The sequence below is a fragment of the Sturnus vulgaris genome, chromosome Z (assembly GCF_052056855.1).
Source record: "Sturnus vulgaris isolate bStuVul1 chromosome Z, bStuVul1.hap1, whole genome shotgun sequence".
Lineage (NCBI taxonomy): Eukaryota > Metazoa > Chordata > Aves > Passeriformes > Sturnidae > Sturnus > Sturnus vulgaris.
Window position 1 is genome coordinate 42014628 of NC_142283.1, and position 19851 is coordinate 42034478.

Here is a 19851-nt window from a genome sequence, read left to right on the forward strand (position 1 = left end):
TTTGCAAACTGCAATTTAAAGGAAGATAACAAAAATCCTTTGCACATGCAACAAGTGCACCAGGGAACTTTTGTTTCTGTTCATTATATTTCAAATTTCCTATGGTATGGGAAGTGGTATGGGAAGAAAATTAATTTAGACATATTTATGGAAAAAAGCCAGAAAAAGCAGTGAAGCTCCACTCTTTCAGATGGAAGTGTGCCTACAACAACTAAGCACAGGCAGAAAAAACAGGGAGAATGCCTTGCTTTCATGGAAAATACAAGTCACTGTAAGAACTTGTTCTTAACATCTGCTACTGACAAAAGCCATGGGAGCTCAAATTAACTACCTTAAAGGACATAAGGCTATCCTCTTTCCTCTTGCTGGGAGAACTTATCATGCATCATTTGCTTTTGTACTCATGAACTCAAAAGTTATCTTCTGCACCACAGAAAACCAAAACCAAAAAAAACAAAGTGGCAGGGGGATGTTGACTTATTGTCCACTTTAGGATAGAAATAAGGTTTGATCAAGTTTGATCCCAAATCCTTTCAACTGTGTTTTCTACCATAAGGGAACAGCAAACATCCATCTCTCAGCTGTCATGGTTGAAGCCCAGATGGCAACCAAGTACCACACAGACATTTGCTCCCCAAACCCCTGGCAGGATTGGTGGGAGATTCTGAAAAAAATAGTAACACTTCTGCATTGAGTTAAGGATAGCTTAATAATAGAAACAAAGTAAAATAATATAATATAATAATAATAATAATAATAATAATAATAATAATAATAATAATAAGCTGGAAAGAAAACCCAAGAGAAACAAATTATGCCGAATACAACTGCTCACAACCTGCTGATCCACTCCTAGTTGATTCCTGAGAAACAATCACTCACCTCTGGCCAATTCCACCAATTTTTATAGTGAGAATAAAGTTCTATGGTATAGAATATCACGTTCAGGTCATCTATCCTGGCTGTGCTCCCTGCCAGCTTTTTTTTCAGCCCCTCACTAGGAGAGGGGCTGAAAACTCCTTTACTTAGCATAAGCACTGCTTAGCAACAATCCAAACAACAGTGCATTATCAACATTATTCTCATACTAAATCCAAAACACAGCACTGTACCAGTTACTAAGAAGAAAACTAATTATCCTAGCTGAAACCAGGACACAGCTTACACCAAAAAGAAATCTTGCTGGAGAATTCAATCTGAAGGGTGAACTTCTTGTTTCTTTTTTCCTTCTTTTTTGGTCAAGATTACAGTTTTTAATGTAAGATTTGGTGGAGATGGGAAAAGCAAGGCTGCTGCTATGGCTGTTTCGAAGAGAAAGGTCCCACAGAAAGGACAGTGAGACTTTGTATTGTCCTGGTCTCCTCTTAGACCAGCTGCTATGTTTTCAGTGTAGCTGCACTGGCAGTGAGAATCTACTAGTGGGGGTATCCTGAGAGTGGTGAGACACCACACAAAGGTTCAATGCAATTATCTTCTTAGACTCTTTAACCCTGTGCATTTAATTTTCAATATAAAAAGTGATTCCTACTTTTTTGTCTTCTCAGAGGGAGGAAATTGATTAAGTCATAAGTTTCCAAACTTGCCAACACAGTTTAATATTTAACAGTATTATATGGGAAGCAAAATATTGTTTAAAGAAAAAATAAATTCAATAAAATAAAAACAATAAAATTATCATTGAGTGTAAGCATTATCATCAACGCCTTCTTTAATACCCTGACAAGAAAAAATAGCCTAACAATTCTTATTCTCTTTGCTATTAAGTAAGCAGAAGCAATTGAATGTGTCCACTAGTTTAACTCCTTTCTTTCTCCTGTCAACACGACAAAAAGACTTAAAGTATTTCTTAGTACTGAAACTTAAGAGCATGTGTTTACAAATTCTATAATTAATAATCCATACTTTTTGGCAGCATATGAGAAATAGAAAGGTAAAAATAGATGTCATTTTTCACTTATATTTATGTCTATGATGAACAATAAAATATATCATTAATATATCACCATCTACATAAGAAAGAGCAGAAACTAATGAAACACAAGTATTGTTTGTGCTACATTTATCTTACTATCATAAGATTTCATTGAAATCAAACTCAAACAAATATTAATAACCAACAATTATTATTTAGTATATTCATAATATTTATTATATATATTTCTATTTATTATATTTAGTATATGGTAATGTTAGTGGATAATAAGAACAGATTTGGTCAAAATGAGCAACACAAAAGTTGTCTTACTTCTCCAATGCACTTTGTTCTAATCTTTCTTTCTCCTTCCTCTGACGTTCTTTGTTCTTCTTAACTCGAGTTTCCCACAGTCCTCTTATGACAGAAAAGTCAAATATTATCACCTGATGCCCCATATTGTTGACATTAAGCTTCTCCTGCAAGAATAAGCCAACTCTTCAGAAAAGGAATAATGAGAAAAATAAAGATCCAAACTACCAAGTTTCATTACAAGTATCTACAGGAAAGAGCTGAAGTCATAAGAAATATTAACATTGTATGTTTTCCATCTTACCCAATTTATCTAGGGTTTTGTGCTGACAGTAATCAATGTGGCACACAATTGACTTCTACATAAAATCCATGGCAACAGCTACACGTTGAATTTTTTGTATTCCTTACATCTTTTCCTTTTCAAGATAAAGACAGAGTTGCAAAAAAATACAGGTTTGATTAAGTAACACTGATGAAAATAGCTTTCAAGGCTTTGCATTTTTAATAATTTCTGTGACTAATATTAAAATGAATGCTCATAAAGAATGTATTCATTTTAAATCATGCAAAAGCACTTCATCTGGAGTTGTTGTATATTGATCTTTATGATCTTAAGCTATCCTATTTCAATGGAATTTGTGAAATTCTAGTATTCCCATAAGTATGTTCTTATCTGTGTAAGGCATTGAAAGACCAGCCCCATAACACACAAAAAAATTTACCCAAGGCAGAGACATAGGGAAGGTTTCATGGTCCCCACTGTCTTTATTTTGGCCAGTCAACCTCCTGCAGCAGCCAGGAGGGCCATGGCCAGGACCCCGTGGTTATTGACCTCAGCATGTGGTGAGGCAGTCACACCTGCCTTTTTCAGTTTACTGGAAGGCACAGTTAGATAGTGCCAGGTAATAATGAGCAATCACATGTGAATCTTTCACCTGTCCCCTATGCTGTTATTAAAATTCTTGTTGCTGGGGTTTTTTTTTAATTTCATTGCTGTTTCCACTAAATCATTGTTATCCCAACCCATGATCTTTACCTTTCTGTGTTTTCCATTCTTCTCTTGATCTTGCTACAGGGGAAGGCAGTCAGTGAGAGAGCAGCACATTGTCTGGTGTGTTTTGAGTAGGAACACTAAACTGGGGAATACCATTCCTAATCCACAACTCATATGGAAACACTTTCCAACAGTCAAAGGCTTGGTATCAGTGTATCAGGTTCCATGCAGTTAAAAACTGGTGTCAGCCAGAAAAGGAAGGTCAAACGATATGTACCTCCTCTGATATAAAATGCTGGAAAACTGATAGCACTGGACAAGGACAAAGCTTAGTTACTCATTCTTTAATGGCAACCTCTTTTCCCACCCTTCCTGGCTGAGAGGACTGCAGGATCTGGACTGGAATAGAAAACTCCTTCCTACAAGATCAGGTTCATGACCATCTGAGGAACTTGAACATATGTAAGTTTTTGGGGCCTGATGAGATGCATATCAGAGTTCTGAGGGAACTGACTGAGGCAGTTGACAAGCCAATCTCCCTGATATCTGGAGAGACATAGAAGTTCAAGGGAAGTTCCTGGTGAGTGGAAAGAGGTAAACGCTGCACCCATCTTTAAAAAGGTTAGAAAGGAAAACCTTGGGCATTACCAAACTCTTAGCCTCATCTCTGTGCCTGGGAAGGTCCTGGAACAGATCCTCCTACAAGCTATGCTAAGACACAAGAGAACAGGAAGATGATTTGGGATAGTCATCAGGGCTTCACCAAGGGCAAGCCCTGCCTGACCAACCCAGTGGCCTTCTGGGAAGGAGTGACTACACCAGTGGACAAGTGAAGGGTGACAGATATAATTTATCTGTAAAGCCTTTGACACAGTCCTCCACAATGTTTTTCTCTCTAGTTTGATGACACATGAGTTTGAAAAGTGGACTGTTGGATAGATAAGGAATTGGCTGGACAGTCACATCCAGAGAGTAGTGGTCAATGGCTCAGAGTCCTGATGGGCATCAGTGACAAGTGGTGTCCTGTAGGAGTCTGTATTGGCACCAGTACTGGTCAGTACCTTCATTTATGAAGAATCAAGTTCACCCTCAGCAAAACTGTAGAGGACACCAGACTGAGTGGTGCTGTTCACACACCTGAAAGATGGATGTCATCCAGAGGGACCTGGACAACCTTGAGGAGTGGGCCTATGGGAATTTCCCACTTACTTTCCCACTCCCCAATTGGCACAAGTACAACTTTCTACACTAAGTGCAAGAAGACCAAGTGCAAGGTGCTGTACCTGGGTCAGGACAGCCCCTTAAAACACAGGCTGGGGATGAACAGATCAGAGCAGCCCTGGGGAGAAGGATTTGGGGGTGCTGGTGGGTGAGAGGCTGGACATGACCCAGCCATGGGCACTCCAGCCCAGAAAGCCAAACGTGTCCTGGGCTGCATCCAAAGCAGCGTGGGCAGCAGGGGAGGGAGGGGATTCTGCCCTTCTACTCCACTCTCATGAGGATCCAACTTGAAGTGCTGCATCCTCCTCTATGTTCCTGAGCACAGGAAAGACATGGACCTGTTGGAGCTAGTCTAGAGAAGGACCACAAGGACGATTACAAGGATGGAAAATCTCACAGAGACTGTGAGAATTGGGATTGTTCAGCCTGAAGGAGAGAAGGCTTTGGGGTAATTGCAACTGTCCAGTACCTGAAGGAGCCTACAAGAAAGGTGGAGAGAACATGCAATGATAAGACAAGGGGAATTGAAACTGGAAGATATAGCTTCAGCTGAACTCAAAAGGAAAGACATAGTTTAGATTAAATATTCTGAAGATATTCTTTACAGTGAGGGTGGTGAGGCACTGGAACATGTTGCCCAGAGAAGCTGAGAATTACCTATCTGTGCTCCAGACCAGGCTGGATGGGGGTCTGAGCAACCCAGCCCAATGAAAGGTATCCCTGTTCTGGAACTGGATGATCTTTAAGGTCCTATTCAACCCAAGCCATTCTATGATTCTCTGTGTGAAATACAGCATGACTTACAAAATGGTGTTCCTTACCAATCTTACCTATGCTCAGCACCAACATAGGAAATTAGTCATGTACTTAATCTCTAATATAAGTACATAAACAAATATTGATAAAGATGTGGAGCTATACTTTCTTGCTCAGAGTCACTGGTGGGGGTACAATCATCACAATATACTGGCTCTCATGAAATGTAACTAGATTACCAACAGAGGAAAGTCAGTTATTTGAACTTTGTGTGAGGTTTCATTAGAGAACACATTTATTATACCATTTATAAGTTTAGGGGGAAGAAAAAAAAAACAAAACAGTAGAAGAAAACCCTGCTTGACCATCTACTTATCAGTTAAAGAGTAATCCTCCCTTTTTTGTGTGTTTTCAAGCTCATATCTATAATTTTTTCCTCAGATGTGATCATTGTGCTACTGTGCTCAAATAGCTATAGATGCTACTGTGATCATTCTTTCCAAGCATTGTGTCCTTCAGCTGGGGCTATTTATTATCTGTCCTCCTGCCCTCCTGTCCTGGAGGACAAAGGGGAAATTATTCTCCCCTCTGTATTTTTTCCCTTGTAACTTTGCAACTGTCCCTTTTCTCTTTCACCCCCTTTCACCTACACATCCCTCTGTAGTACATAACACATAAAGGAGTAATTTATTCTAGCCAAGAAAATACCCTCATGTCCTCTGGAAAGTGCACAGTATGGTCTAAAAAGAATTATGCATAGGTACATCCAGAGCAAAGGTACCTACCTGCTCACCTTATTAGTCACCTCAGTAAGAAAGGCCCTTTCAAATACCAACAAGTACTGGCTCAGAAACTGGTCAGAGACCAGTACCATTCTATTTACATAGCCTTCTGTATCTTAGGATGTTTATATAAAATGTTATCTTTGTTGTTCATAAAGCTGCATGTATTGCTTGTTTATCTTTGCTAGCACTGAAAATGAGGCAAAAATAGTTCATAACCTATTTGGAACTAACAGCTGACAACAGCCTAGTCAAAACCCCATTAAAACAGTGTAATTAAAATAGTGACCTTATTTCCTGTGGAAAGGTTTGTCCTTCTAAAACATATTCACTACTAATTTACAGGAACCATTTACCTCATAAAATAAAATGTTCACCTCTGCTTACAGGAGAAAGAAACCCAGTGACAAGGACTTCAACCCTCACAGTAACTGCAGACCAGCAGTCACTCTGCAGGGTGTAATTCATTTTAATAGACCAATACATAGAAGTGTGTTTTGGTCGAAAGGCTATTGCAGAAGCTGAATTGTTGCAAGACAGTGAAGTTGCAGCTGGACACTTGACCTCTGCTGGAACTAGATGGCCTTAATCAACACAGACTCTGAATATACTGTGAAAGTGCTCCTTTTCCTTGACTTTTTTCTCACCTTTCCATCTCACAGGTTAAGTCATCCGTTCTTTATCGAGACACTGATTTATTAAACACTAAGTTGGAAAAGTTCATTTTATCCACATATTGCTGTAATCCATATATAGCTTTTATCCACATATTGCACTAAGTTACAAGGCATTTTGGGGCTTTCTTCTATAGTAAAAGCAAGCAGAGGAGGAGCTTGGACGGGAGGTGAGAGCTGTCCATCACAACGCCTCCGAATTCATCTCTTTAGAAGGAGCAAAGCCACAAATCCTGATCAGATTACAAGATGACTAAGGCTCTAGAAATATGCATCAGGACAAATGGACAAATGTGAAATGCTTTTTGACATCTACAACTCTGAAAAGGTCACCTAGCAATCTTCACAGGGCTGTTGCTTTATCCTATATCCTTGTCAAAAAAATGAGCATGAAGTATCAAGCATGAAGGCAGAATGCGTATATGCCAAAATTCAGACACCACCATTTTCCTGATGAGATGTTTCCCCAGAAAGGAAAACTGACTAAAGCTAGGCGTAACTGATACTAAGTATAGATTCTTCATGATACCTACTCATGCATAGCAAGAATTTATGACAGAAGAAGTAATGATTTCGATTTCTAGAAATACATGTTCAAATTCACGCACAGTAGTTTCTTTCTTCCAAACATCAGATTAGGCCTGTAGAGGAAAACTCAAAGCTATCATCTATTATTCACAGGTGGTAAGCTGCTACATTGGGATAGAGAAAAGTCTCAATAATACACTTCTTTCTAACTTCTTCCCTTCAACTAGGAACACAGCTATGTTTCCTCCTAGACTCAGGTTATTCACAGGTAATCACTGTTATTATTTTGTCCATTGTCAGAAACCACAGCAAAGTTAGAAAGGGTCTCTAGAGGTCACCTTGTCTGACTGCTCTGCTCAAAGCAGTCATACAGTTATTGACCCAAGTCTGTACATCCTGCAGCATCCTCTCCACTTCCAACTTCCCCATCATTTTGTATATAGCATTGCTTCTTTCTCATCCCATACGTACACAGGATCGCTAAGGAAAGGCTTTTGTCACACTTGTGAGGATTATCTGACCCACCCATACGGCAGCAAGTGAAAAACAAAAAACTATTTCTTACCCAAGAAACAGGCAACGGTGCTTTCATTAAGGACAAGTCGTGACCATAAAAGCAGTCATGACCTGCATTCACAAGACCCTACTGCATAACTGCACTGTTTGCCACTTAAAGTCATCTTGACCTGAGTAGCATCCATGTCTAAATTATGCTGTAGATCATCAGCACACCTTTCTCAGATTATAACATTTATCAGTCTTTTGAGTTATTTGTGAGATAGATGATAAAACAAGGCTATCCAGTAACATATGATAATTAATGTACAGACCTTCCCAGGGGAAAAGAGAATCAGGAACACAAAACGAAGGCAATGTCATTCACAAAGGAAACATATATGGAGAAACTAGGTCTCTGTGTGTATCTAAGGAAGCAAATAATCTTATCCCTAGCTATTTACACCTCCCAAGAAGTTATCTGCAAGAGCTTAATCAATATCCTTAAAAGGCAACATACTGGGAAGTCAAGCTGATCTTGTCTTCTTTGTAATGATTAGCTCAGAAAGAAAGCTGGCCATTCAGGATACTTTTTTTTTTCCCTAGCTATTCTAAGACTATCCCTTCAGAAGCAGCTACACTCTACATTTAAGAAAATATTTTTTAGGTAATATAATAAATAAATAAATAAATAAATAAATAAATAAATAAATAAATAAAATAGTCTCAACATTCAAAAATAGCTTTTTTTTTAATAAGCATTGCATTACTTGGCAAGGCGATATGAGAGTTTGTAATGAGAGAAACTTGTATTAGTGGTAAAGGAAAGAAATTTTCTTTGGCTTCACTCCTTCCTGCTCTTTATGCTTTTTTTAGGAAGAGAGGGAATAAAAAGTCTCTTTGAACACCCCGGCCTTTGCAACATCTCTTCCTCAACCAGCAGGCTAGGTCAACCTTGTACATGTTTTCATCAGTAAGGAAATCATAGGAATCTATATAGCTAGAATTTTCCTTCTACATTACAAACCACAGATACCTTCTCTCCCCAGGGATGCACTTTCAGTTCAAGATACAATAGCCCACAAAATATTCTCAATTTCATCATTCCAGGGTCCTGTGCTTTCACTGGAACATGTTACCAAGCCCCTCTCCTACTAAGCAACTCTCTCTGACTCTTCCTATTGCAGGCCCCATCTCAACACTGAGACCTATCTTCTTACCAAGGGAATTTAATAATCTGCCACTTCTCTTGACCAGCTCAGGTGAGAAGAAGCGTTTGTTCTGTAAGAGCATTCTTTTGCTGCCAACATTTCGGTTTGGGTGCCCTATTCCTGTGAACTATCCCTACTCACATGGATTAATTGGCAAAACCCCATAATCTTAGGGACGATCCTCATCATCTATTTTTATTTAAATATAAATAAATATAAATAAATATTAATGCCAAATACATTGCTAGTAAAAGCATCTGCCTAACTATCTGCATGGATTATTTATATTTTAGCAATTATATTATAGTTTATTTTATTTTATTGTGTAAATTCACCTAAAAGTAGGCAAACAGGTCTCTAGCATCTATTTCAGACATTCTTTTTCAAATAGTACGAGTACTCAAGTTCTAAAACAGAAACTCTTCAGCAAGGCATTGAAAACATATAGGACGGAAAAGAAGATAACTACCTTGTAAAGTCTATGATGTTTATTATTTTTTATTTATTGTTATTATGTTGTTTTTATAAATATATGCATACATCAGATGCCAACTGTTCAGTAAAACTGGAGAGGTTTAGTATGCTGTGTCTTTAATGCCATTGCTCCCTTCAGCTACTGATATCTCCATCCCTTGTTTACAGGTCTGCCACAGATGCTTCCACAGACACCTTTGATAGCAGCCAGTGATCTCATGACCACTTGTATTTGTTTCCAGTTGACTTCTGAACCCTGGTCAGGCATTTCATGACTGGCGTTTTTTTTCCTTTTTCTTTCCCCCCTTGTCTTATTATAAAGGGGGAAAATGATGAATTGTGATACCCCTGGAAGTGTCTCCAACCTGAGTATGGAGGACCACTGAAGCAATTCGGTTTCAAAATTAGAATGCCTTTTGGCAGCTCCTGGTGTTTAATCTTGAAAGAGTTTCATTTCAGTCACCTGCACTTGCACCACAAGATGCCATGGACTACCCATTCTTCAAAAAACAGTTTAAGGATACATGAGCTAAAAGCAACACTGAATTTTGGATGTAAGGCCTTCCACAGAGAAAAAGTACTTTTCAAATCAGCAACTCTGTTGAAAGCTTCCAGCCTTTCTGCACTTATCTCAGCATCTGAGATATATTAATCAATGTGTAGATATCTTGAGAAGCAGACTACCAAAAAAAAAAAAAAAGAAAAGGCAAGTTCTTCTTTGAAAAGAAAAGTAGTGGAGCACAAGAGAAGTATTCTTAGATATGATGACTCTGTGGTCTGCCAAGATTAACTGTACCAAAGTCTTCTACAGCTCCTCCCTGTTTACCAGCATTATCTGTCTTCTTTGCAGTGGGTAGAATACAGCCAGTGATAAGTCAAAATTACATTGGCTTTATTATAGTAGAGTTTAAAGTCCTCTGAACACAGTTGGCATCAGTGCTAATGCTGGCCAATTCGTGTGGGCACAGTATTCTGTAGAACAAAACCTGTGTCTTCTCTTGAGTCTGAAAGCGTCCAACACAGTTTTGATGCTGCAGGTACAGCCAGTATTAGTCTCTGTTAACAGCTCTCCTGATTTCACATGGCACCTGGTTGCCCTGAAAAACAGCACTGCGTATACTTTCCTCTGCTGTTTTACGTGAGTTATTAAATTATTAATGTTTCGGTTTCTTCAATTTGCTTAACAATCTGCTTAACTTGGGCTCTTTTTCTTTCAGATAATCACTGTGGGAGACCTGCTGCACTCTAATGAATATTACTGGCAGGATTACATGGGGGAAAATGTGAGTGAAATATTTCCTACCAATCCTGCAAATAATTTCTTAGGAAATAAGCTCACTCACACTGTGCTTCAGAATTATCAAGTCATTTATCTCTCAAGTCTTTAAATAATTCAGAGGAAACCTGACATTTGGATAGCAACTGAACACATTTTTTATGTTATCAGCAAAAGATTAAATTAGAGAAGCATGCTGTGATTGAAAGAGCAATAGAGATTGTGGTAATGTTCACCGTATAAAACTATATTTTGCTAACTGAGCACAGCTTGTAAGTGGAGTAGTCCTTCTCAGTGACATTTGAGGAGTGGGAGAGGACTGCAAAGAGGGAAGTTGCTCTTCCCTACCTTGTTTTGCTTCTAGTAACAATCTCTTATTGTTCTACACCAGCAGGGAATTATCTTTCCTGCTAATTTGGTTGGTTTATCTGTCAGTAGTCTCACCAAAAGTGCAGATTTGACAGTGAGAGTTTGAGGTCCAACATAGATTGTGTTTCAAAACATAGGCATGCATGCATGTGATTGCTGGGTCCTGGGCAGTGAAATGCAATGGGTCACAGTGGGGGTGCCCCTGAAGGCCTGGGTCCCCAGAGATCTAGTAAATGTAGCTACAGCACAGAATAAATACAAGAGGAATACAATACAGAACAAATACAAGCTGCTCCAGGGCTGGAGAAGGCAGTCCTGACACCTGGACACGAGCCCAGATGTTTTGGGAGTTTGAAATGATCCTTCCTGCTCTCTCAAGAGTACAGTCTCAGCCAGCTGGCTCCTACATAAACAAACACAGACAGACAGTGACACTTTCAAGCTATTAATTAGACTAACTTTCAGTGAAGTTAATTTCAGAAATTAGTGTATTTCTGCATCATAGAGCTTTATCATGAACGCTTTGATGAATTAAGGTCTTTTTTTAGTTTTCTTCTTCAGCTATTTCATGAAAGAGACATTTATGAATAGAATCTGACATTAGCCTCTTTCATACACAAATAAATAACTTTTGCATTCTTTACACACCACAACTAAAAGAAATATATCTTTTTATTGACCTAGTCATTATATTTCAGGTAAAAATAGCAATGAACACTATAAAATTAAAAACAGATATGCAAGGGCTGAATTTGGTTTCCACATTTTTATGTGCATATTTCTCTCTGTCCAGTGCAGCAGCTTAATACTTTACTGACAGTTTTCATTAATCAGTTCCTATTCTAGATGTAAATTAACCAGTCTCACAAACAAGAGTCCTCTTTATCACTGCAGTCTTCACATCTTGATTTTTAGACAATTTTTCACAGGGTTATTCATTAATTAGGTCTTTAATTATGGATTAATTAGCAGCTGAATTACAATATTCCTTATACTTTCTCAACTCTTGTAACACTAATATGTTTGCCATCAAGCATGATAGATGTTACATATGCAAGGGGATTTATTACAGATGTATTCCCCTAGCACTTCAGTGAGCTGACTAATTATTCTTCCACTGACAGTGAAGCTAATGAAACACTGGACTGATGTCTCTGACAAAAATCCATTCTTTTTTTTTCACTGGGTATTGCTGGAGAGGTCTAATTCTCTTAAGACTGAGAGGAGGATGATGTATTTGAAATGGGCATGAATTTTGAGGTTGTTTCTTATCAAAGGAAAAACAGCTCAAAAGTGTATTATGTATTGGTAAAGGTGTTGAATCTATAAATGCAGCTGTAGTCAGCAGGTGTAAACAATTGTCTTAGGTAGCATACATCAGAGTCCAGGGAAACCAAAAGCATGTTCTAAGAACTGATTAGAGAGATCGCCCTTAAATTCTCATACAAAGACCCATGACAAATAAATTTACATTCATTGTCACTGAGCAAAACACTGAGGCTTTCATATACAATTAGATGATCTTAATTAAGCATAATACTACACTCTCAGGTTTCTCAAACTTGTTTCATGTCTATTGCGTTTTTTAGCACAATGTCTCCATTGACTTCTTATTTGTCTTAAGGTTCCTGAACGATTCCCAAAAATTGAAGCTACAATTAGTTACCTTTCATGTACCCTTATAGGGTACAGCCTCTGAAGTCATCTCTGTGAATGATCACAACATAAATGTTATTTTAGACTCTCTGTCCTAACCAACGCTAACTAAAGACCCTCAAAATTTATCATTTCCTTTTGCTCCCCAGGGGAGCAAAATACATTTTATATGTATTGATCTAAGAATTCAATCCTGTCACCTGCCTCTACTGCAGAAGGAGAACAAAAACGTATGCCTGACCTATAGCAGTCTTATTTCCAGTGTTAGACACAAGATCATTAGTCATATAATGAGTAAAACGGTCATAGGCAATTGCAAAGATGTTAAACTGTGTTAATTGATGTTAAATTAGATTTAAGGTGGTAGCTAATTTAGATAAGCAAGAGATGATGCTGCTTTCAACTACTCCAGCAGTCAAGTTATTTTAGCTCTAATGGCCCAAACCCTGCCATACAGTCATGAGATGGCATCTGTGTTTTATCAGTTCTCTCACCACAGCTGTGTCTTTAGTCTTTCCCACAAAACTTTCCTGTGTCTCTGGATAGGAGACACAGGTGAGATTGACACCTGGACACCTTCCTTTGGAATAATTCTCTACTTTGACCTTTTCTCTGAGGAGAGCAAAGTGAATGAAACACTTCGGTATGATCTACCTCTAATAGGCATTATCATCCATCCCTGATCCTTGAAGCTGTGCTCAGTTAACTGCTGTTGAGAGGAAGACAGCTGATCAGTACCTTTTAACCTACAAAAAGTAACATGTTAATGATAGCACATAAATACTTGTGGTAGCAACAACAACAATAATGACAATATTTGACTTTAAATGATAGGCTGTGTTCACAAAAGATGTAGCAGGATGTATTTCCTATGCCAGTTAGATTAACTGTAAGCAGCCTTCAGTAACTGTAGTTTTATAACTCTTTTTAAATTCCACTGTAAATTTTGACAGACAACAAAGATAAATGACTGACCTCTCAAACCATTTTTTTAATTGAAAATCATTCTCACACCAGCATATGTCCTTGAGATGTAATAGCAATGGTTATTCTAACTGAGTCACAGAGTGGAACTTGAAAGGTTTCCAAAATTATAAGGTTTGGATTTGTCATAAGTGTAAATCTATTAAGAGGAACTATGCAAAGGATAAATCTCACTCCCTTTAAAGATATCCACAAACATACTGCCTTGGACTAAATGGTCTCTGTTTCAGTTATTTTTCCCACACACATTAGTTTTTAAAGATCCACAGCACAATAGCAGCAACGTGATAGCTACTTCTCACTTTTCCTGCCATTTTTCACCTTGACCCCACACATCTGAAGAAACACAATAATCAGCAAAACTGTCACTTACCTACTACTAAAGAACACAAGTGTCCAGAGCTCCTGAGTGTGCTCTGCAGTTATTCAATGTGGGACACTGAGGTTGTTTATAGCATAGCATAGCTCATGGCCAGCCAGATCTGTTTGAACCCGGCAGCGTGACTAGCCTTCCAGATATACTAATATGCTATATTTGTAAAGTGATAACATGATCTGTGGTCTTAGAGCAGAGACACGGGCAGGATAAAGTGTCTGTACTGCATGACTCAACACAGGATGGAAACAACAGTGCTAGGACAGCATCTCATTTGCTTCAAGGAAAGTGTGACAGAGCTAATGATACTCATTCTTATATATATTTGTTGGAAAAAGACAAGGAGAACAAAACAAAAATGCATATACAGTCTGAACTCCTCTAGCACAGGCTCTTTTCCTTCCGATATTCATTCAATTCTGAAATAAATATAAACATATGTACACAGACTATCACCATGCAGTTTGGATGACTGATTTGCAGCAAATTCTGCTTTTTCATGCTGATGGTGGCTTGCCTTTTTTACAAAAATGCTTGCCACTGACAGTAATATTCCTGCTTATAGTTAGTGGACCAGAAGGGCAGAGCTATGGGCAACCAGAGACAAACCTGCTGCAGAATCAGCACTGCCAGGGCAGGAGCTGTTTAGCTCAAGGGGCTGATGTGGGGTCCTGAGCTGTGGGCAAAAGGGAAGGGTCCCGGGGGTGATGGACAAAGAAGTCCATCAGGACCTTCCCTGACAATAGGCAGGGAGGCAGGGAGGCAGGAAGGCAGGCAGGAAGGCAGGCAGCAAAAAATAAAATTTTTCTTTTCAAAAACTGCTTTTAATTTTTATTTTCTGATACAACTACCCAAAAATTTGCAAATTTTTTGCCATATAGGTATATGGATTTCCTGCAGTAGTGAGCATTATCAGACTTCAGCCAGCAGCGCTGATGAAGAAATCAGTGAGGGAGACAATACTATGGAGCAGGGAAAGTGCATCCCTTCTATATTCAAAACCATGGCCCATAATTGTGCTTTTGTGCACACTGCCTAAGAAAACATGTTGCTATATTTTTGTTCAGAATGTGATAACAGGAAATAATAATTAATTAGCAATTATATTAAGAAAAGAGTGACCTTGATCTCACTTTTTCAGGATCCATCCCTTGCTTTATATGTGTTGAATTTGGCAAAGGAAGGTAAGAGGTCTTGTGTTCTTTAAGTGTTAAAATACTGAAATGTGTTTCAGTAACAGAAAGCTGAGCTTGCAGTTAATTCCCTGGCCTTAGCCAAGGATTCATAGATCAGCTAACCTTCCAACTGCAATCATAGCTTACGCATGACAAGGAGAGGCCTGGGATGTTTGCTGGAAAAGGAATGAGAAAAAAGATCAGCTGATGAAGCAGGCATCACCTACATTTAAAAAAAAAAAAAAAAAGGCTATCCTATTAAAGAAAATGCACTAAGGATAGAAAAACAACTGAGGAAAGGTATGAAAGATTTAGAGGAGTATTAAAAAGTGACTGACCGGGAGGAGAGAAAGAGAGAGAGGAGAGAGGGACAGAATATATAATATTGTTTAGTTGTGGATCTCAATGTACTCGACAAAAAATACTAAGGAAAAGGAAAACTGAAAGTCAGTACATAAATGCTGGCATAGTGTGAAAATACCACAAGCAAGGGAGTAGTAGACAGCATACTGCTCAGGCTAGTGAACAGACAGAAGGCTCGCTTGCTAACAACAAAACCCATTGGCAGGCTTGAACCTCTTTAAGGCATGCTAGAGTGACAGAAGCTAGTTTGTTCAAAGGTGTTTGCCTACTGCATCCTGCATCCCAGTTCATCATCAGGAGTGTTCAACTGTCAGTGCCAAACTGACCTTGGCTCAAACACAGCCTTGCATGCCTGCCACAGCATTCCCACAGGAGTTGCTCCTCATCCAGGTGATCCAGTAGAGTGACCAGCGTCTATGTACTCATATGACACTGCAGTCTACTGAATCATCCTCCTGGACGAGGGCCATTGCCTGGGAAGTGGTACAAAAGCAGTCACTTCATAAAGAGGCCCAGTCCGTTTTGGCTGCTGGAGTTCATCAGTCTCATAAACTGGAGCTATTGTGAAATAGAGAAGGAGCCAGCACTGGACTCCCTGATGTCCAAGTCTTGCAAACAGCTTGCAAATCTGCCCAAGCTGTTGTAGTTTGAAGCCAGCTGCTCCAGAGGCAGCAGCTGTATTGCTTCCAGTGATGAATTAACTCTGAAACCAAGAGACCCCTAGCTATGAATCAGTGCGCTGTCCTAGGATAGCAGATCCTCTACCCATGAAACTGACAAATCCACTGCTCAGATAATCCAACTGAGGTAAATGAGAATTGACTTAAACAAACAAACCAAGGGACATTATCCTTTTCCTCTTGTACATTAGCTGTAGCAAAACTTCCCTACTTAACTCAATACCATCTTTATAGAAAACTCACAAAATAAAGGCAACAAAGATACTAGAACATAATCTGCTGTACAAATGGTTGCCATACAAGCATATCTGTGTTTGTTTTTCTGGTCTATTTTCATTGTTCGTTCTAAGGATAACAATATGCAATTAAATTAAAGTCAGTAGAAAACTCTAAATGTTAAGGTCAGTGTCTGGGTAGCACAGGCTGAAGCTAAGACTTAGCATGGGATAAAAGTGGGAGCAGCATTTCCTGTAGGCAAGGCACCTTCACACCAGCACTTCAGACCTAAAAGTCTGACAAGAGAGTTATTCTAGCATAGCTGTAATCAAAATATCTACTAGAAGGAAACGCTTGATAAGTGACAGCTTTTTTAGGGACATGTTTCCCATAAATGTGCAAGAGTAAAATCCATGCAAAGACTTACACAAAGTCAGGCTGAAGAAAGAATAGAACTTGCTACAGTAATTTATCATGTACTGAACAAAACTGTTCAGCAAAAATAAAACATTTTGCTTGTTGCTTTGTTTTCATATTATCCATATGTCTTTCAGTCTTGAGCTGTCAGAGCTGCTGAGTAAATGTAATAACACTGCAGAATCCATAAGTCACATTAGAAATCACTTCAGCAGGTCAGATTCTCGTATCTGTGACCTTTCAGTATTAAGGGGTCAGTCCTTTCTGATGCAATCTCAGTATGCACCAAAGAAAGATCCAATTTATAACTCCTGACAAAGCTACAGCCCAGAGATGACTGCTCTGAAATGTGCCTGGAGCATTAGTATGATGAGTTGAGTCTCAGACAATGTTCATAATTCTGGGCTCTGAGTCACACTATTTTGCTGTCCTACCTGTGCTGTGAAATCTTTTGTGCAGATTTACCTCTGCCATCACACAGGTACTTCCACAGTCTTGGCTTGTGGCTCATCTTGGGTTTTTGGGGAGCTTTTTTGGGGGGGGGGGTGGTTGTTGTTTTTTGGTTGGTTGGTTGGTTTTTGTTTTGTTTTTTTTGGTTGAGACTGCACAGCTCTTCTGAAAACAAACCTTTCCTCTGCTGCTCTTTAGTTTTCATTGGAGACTCTGTTGAGTCAGAAGTCCTCAGAATTGAAGGTCCCAGGTGATCTAGAAATAAGAAACTCTCAAAGAAGCACAAGACATCTGTATCTCTGTCCCCAAAATTTCACAAATGCCTTAAAAATAATTCCAACTCATTAAGACTGTTTGTCCAGAGGTAAGTCAACCTCCAGTAAATGGAGGACATTCAAATCATGAATGTCTAAGAGTTCAGGAAGAATTGCACAGGCACTGTGAAGAAGAAATGTAGCACTTAAAATCCAGACTTGTACAAGACACCATAAACTTTGAGTAGACAACAAGACTGGGACTGATTGAGGTCCTCCCAGGAGGTTGTTAATAAGGTTATAAAGATTCCCAAGTTGAAAACCTGTCAGAACTTACATTAGAATTAACATATGATAATCTGCCCTCTATGTGAATGATGCACAAGTTTGTAAGTGGAAGCACAGTTTTATTCAACCACAGATTCCTTTTAGAGCTACTTACACTTGTACCTGATTTGAACTGAATCACCTCATTTAAGAAACATTTTCTGAACTAAATAATGGACATGTCATCTATTGATTTCTCTCATTACATTTAATTGTGCAACAAATTAAAGACACAAGAGCCCACCAGGAGCCCACTGGTGTGAATGAACAGAAATTAGATGTGTGTTACATTTGATTGACCAGTAATTGTTGAGAACAGGAGGCTTTTTGGTAGGAGCCAGGCTTAGGAGACAGCCTCATTAGATGTGTCATTAAAGGGAGCCAACCATAGCTATCCCTCCACCCTGACCAAGTCAGTGAAATAGTGCAAGCTTTTTTGGGGAGTGCATATCTTCATCAAGATGCAACAGGGCATTATCAAGGGACAAAACTCATAGCTTTTCAGGGACAATTAAACCTGGAAAAAGGAAGGGAAATAGGAAAACTCAGTTCCATTTATTGTCACCTTTGCCTGACAGGAGCTCAGGAGAAAACCAACCATTGGGCTACCAAATACAACACCCTAGGCAGCTAGGCAGCTCTAGTGGGTTAATCCTGGCTGGATTCCAGGCACACACCAAAGCTTCTCTATTAACACCCCTTGCAAATGAACAGGGGAGAGAAAATATAATAATGATTCCTGGGTTGAGATAAGGACAGGGAGAGATCACTCACCAATACTATCATGGGCAAAACAGGCATCAACTGGGTAAATTAATTGAATTTATTAGTAACAAATTCAGAGCAGGATAATGAGACGTAAAATAAGTCTTAAAAACACCTTTCCCTTACCCCTCCTCCTTTCCAGCTCTACCTCCTCCACCCTTGCAGCACAAGAAAACGGGAAACAAGGATTACAGTCAGTTCATCACAGTTGTTTCTCCCATTGCTCAGGGAGAGTAGTCCTTCCTCTGTTCCAGGGTGTGGAACCTACCATAGGAAAGAGTTCTCCACAAACTTCTCCAACAACTCCAATGAGTCCATCCCATGGGCCACAGTCCTCCACAAACTGCTCCCACATGGGTCACTCTTCCATCTCCTTCAAGGAGAGGCTTCTCTTGTGTTTACAAGAGGCTTCTCATGGGTTTACAAGTCCTACCAGGAAACCTGTTCCAGTCTGGGTTCCTCTTCCCATACATCTGCAGGTCCCTTCCAGGAGCCTGCTCCAGCACAGACCTCCCATGGCATCATTTCCATGGGCCTCATCTCAGGCATCCATCTGTCCAGCTGTGGGGCTCCTCCATGGACTGCAGGTGGATCTCTGCATCCCCATGGATCTCCATGGGCTGCAGGAGCACAGCTGCCTCACCATGGTCTGCACCAGGGGCTGCAGGGGAATCTCAGTTCCCGTTCCTGGAGCAGCTCCTGCTCCTCCTGCACTGGCCTTGATACCTACAGAGCTGTTTCGCTCTGCTCTTCTCTTGCCACAATTACATCAGTGCAATGACCTTTCTTTCTCTTAAATCTGTTATCACCAGAGCATTACCACTATTTCTCACCGGCCCAGCCTTGGCCAGTGGCACATCCATCTTTGGGGTTGCCAGGGACTGGCTCTGCCAGACATAAGGAAGCTTTTAGCAGCTTCTCACAGAAACCACCCTTGTACCCCCCCCCACTACCAAAACCTGGCCACACAAACTCACTACAGCAGCCTATTCCTGTAATGTGTCTGAGAGGACAGAGTGACTCTCCACCCTGTGAAAACCACAGCACACCATGGATCGGCACAGATTTATGGCTCCTGCCCCGTTGCTTTCCGCTGTGGTACAATAAAGAAAACAAAGAAAGGTTCCTATTCTGGGCTGGCTAGGAAGCAGCACACACACTGCTGTCACCCTCCTCCTGCA

General features: G+C 39.6%; 1 protein-coding gene across 1 annotated transcript in view; it reads right to left on the reverse strand.

The window, feature by feature from the left end:
- LRRC2 (leucine rich repeat containing 2) overlaps positions 1-19025 on the reverse strand; it is an 83589-nt gene extending 64564 nt beyond the window's left edge. Inside the window, exons 1-2 of the mRNA XM_088157009.1 lie at positions 18939-19025; positions 2246-2391 (exon numbers count right to left, since the gene is read on the reverse strand). Coding sequence (XP_088013135.1) covers positions 2246-2391; positions 18939-19025 — 233 coding nt within the window. The remainder of the gene's footprint in view (positions 1-2245; positions 2392-18938) is intronic.
- Between the last annotated feature and the right edge of the window lie 826 nt (positions 19026-19851).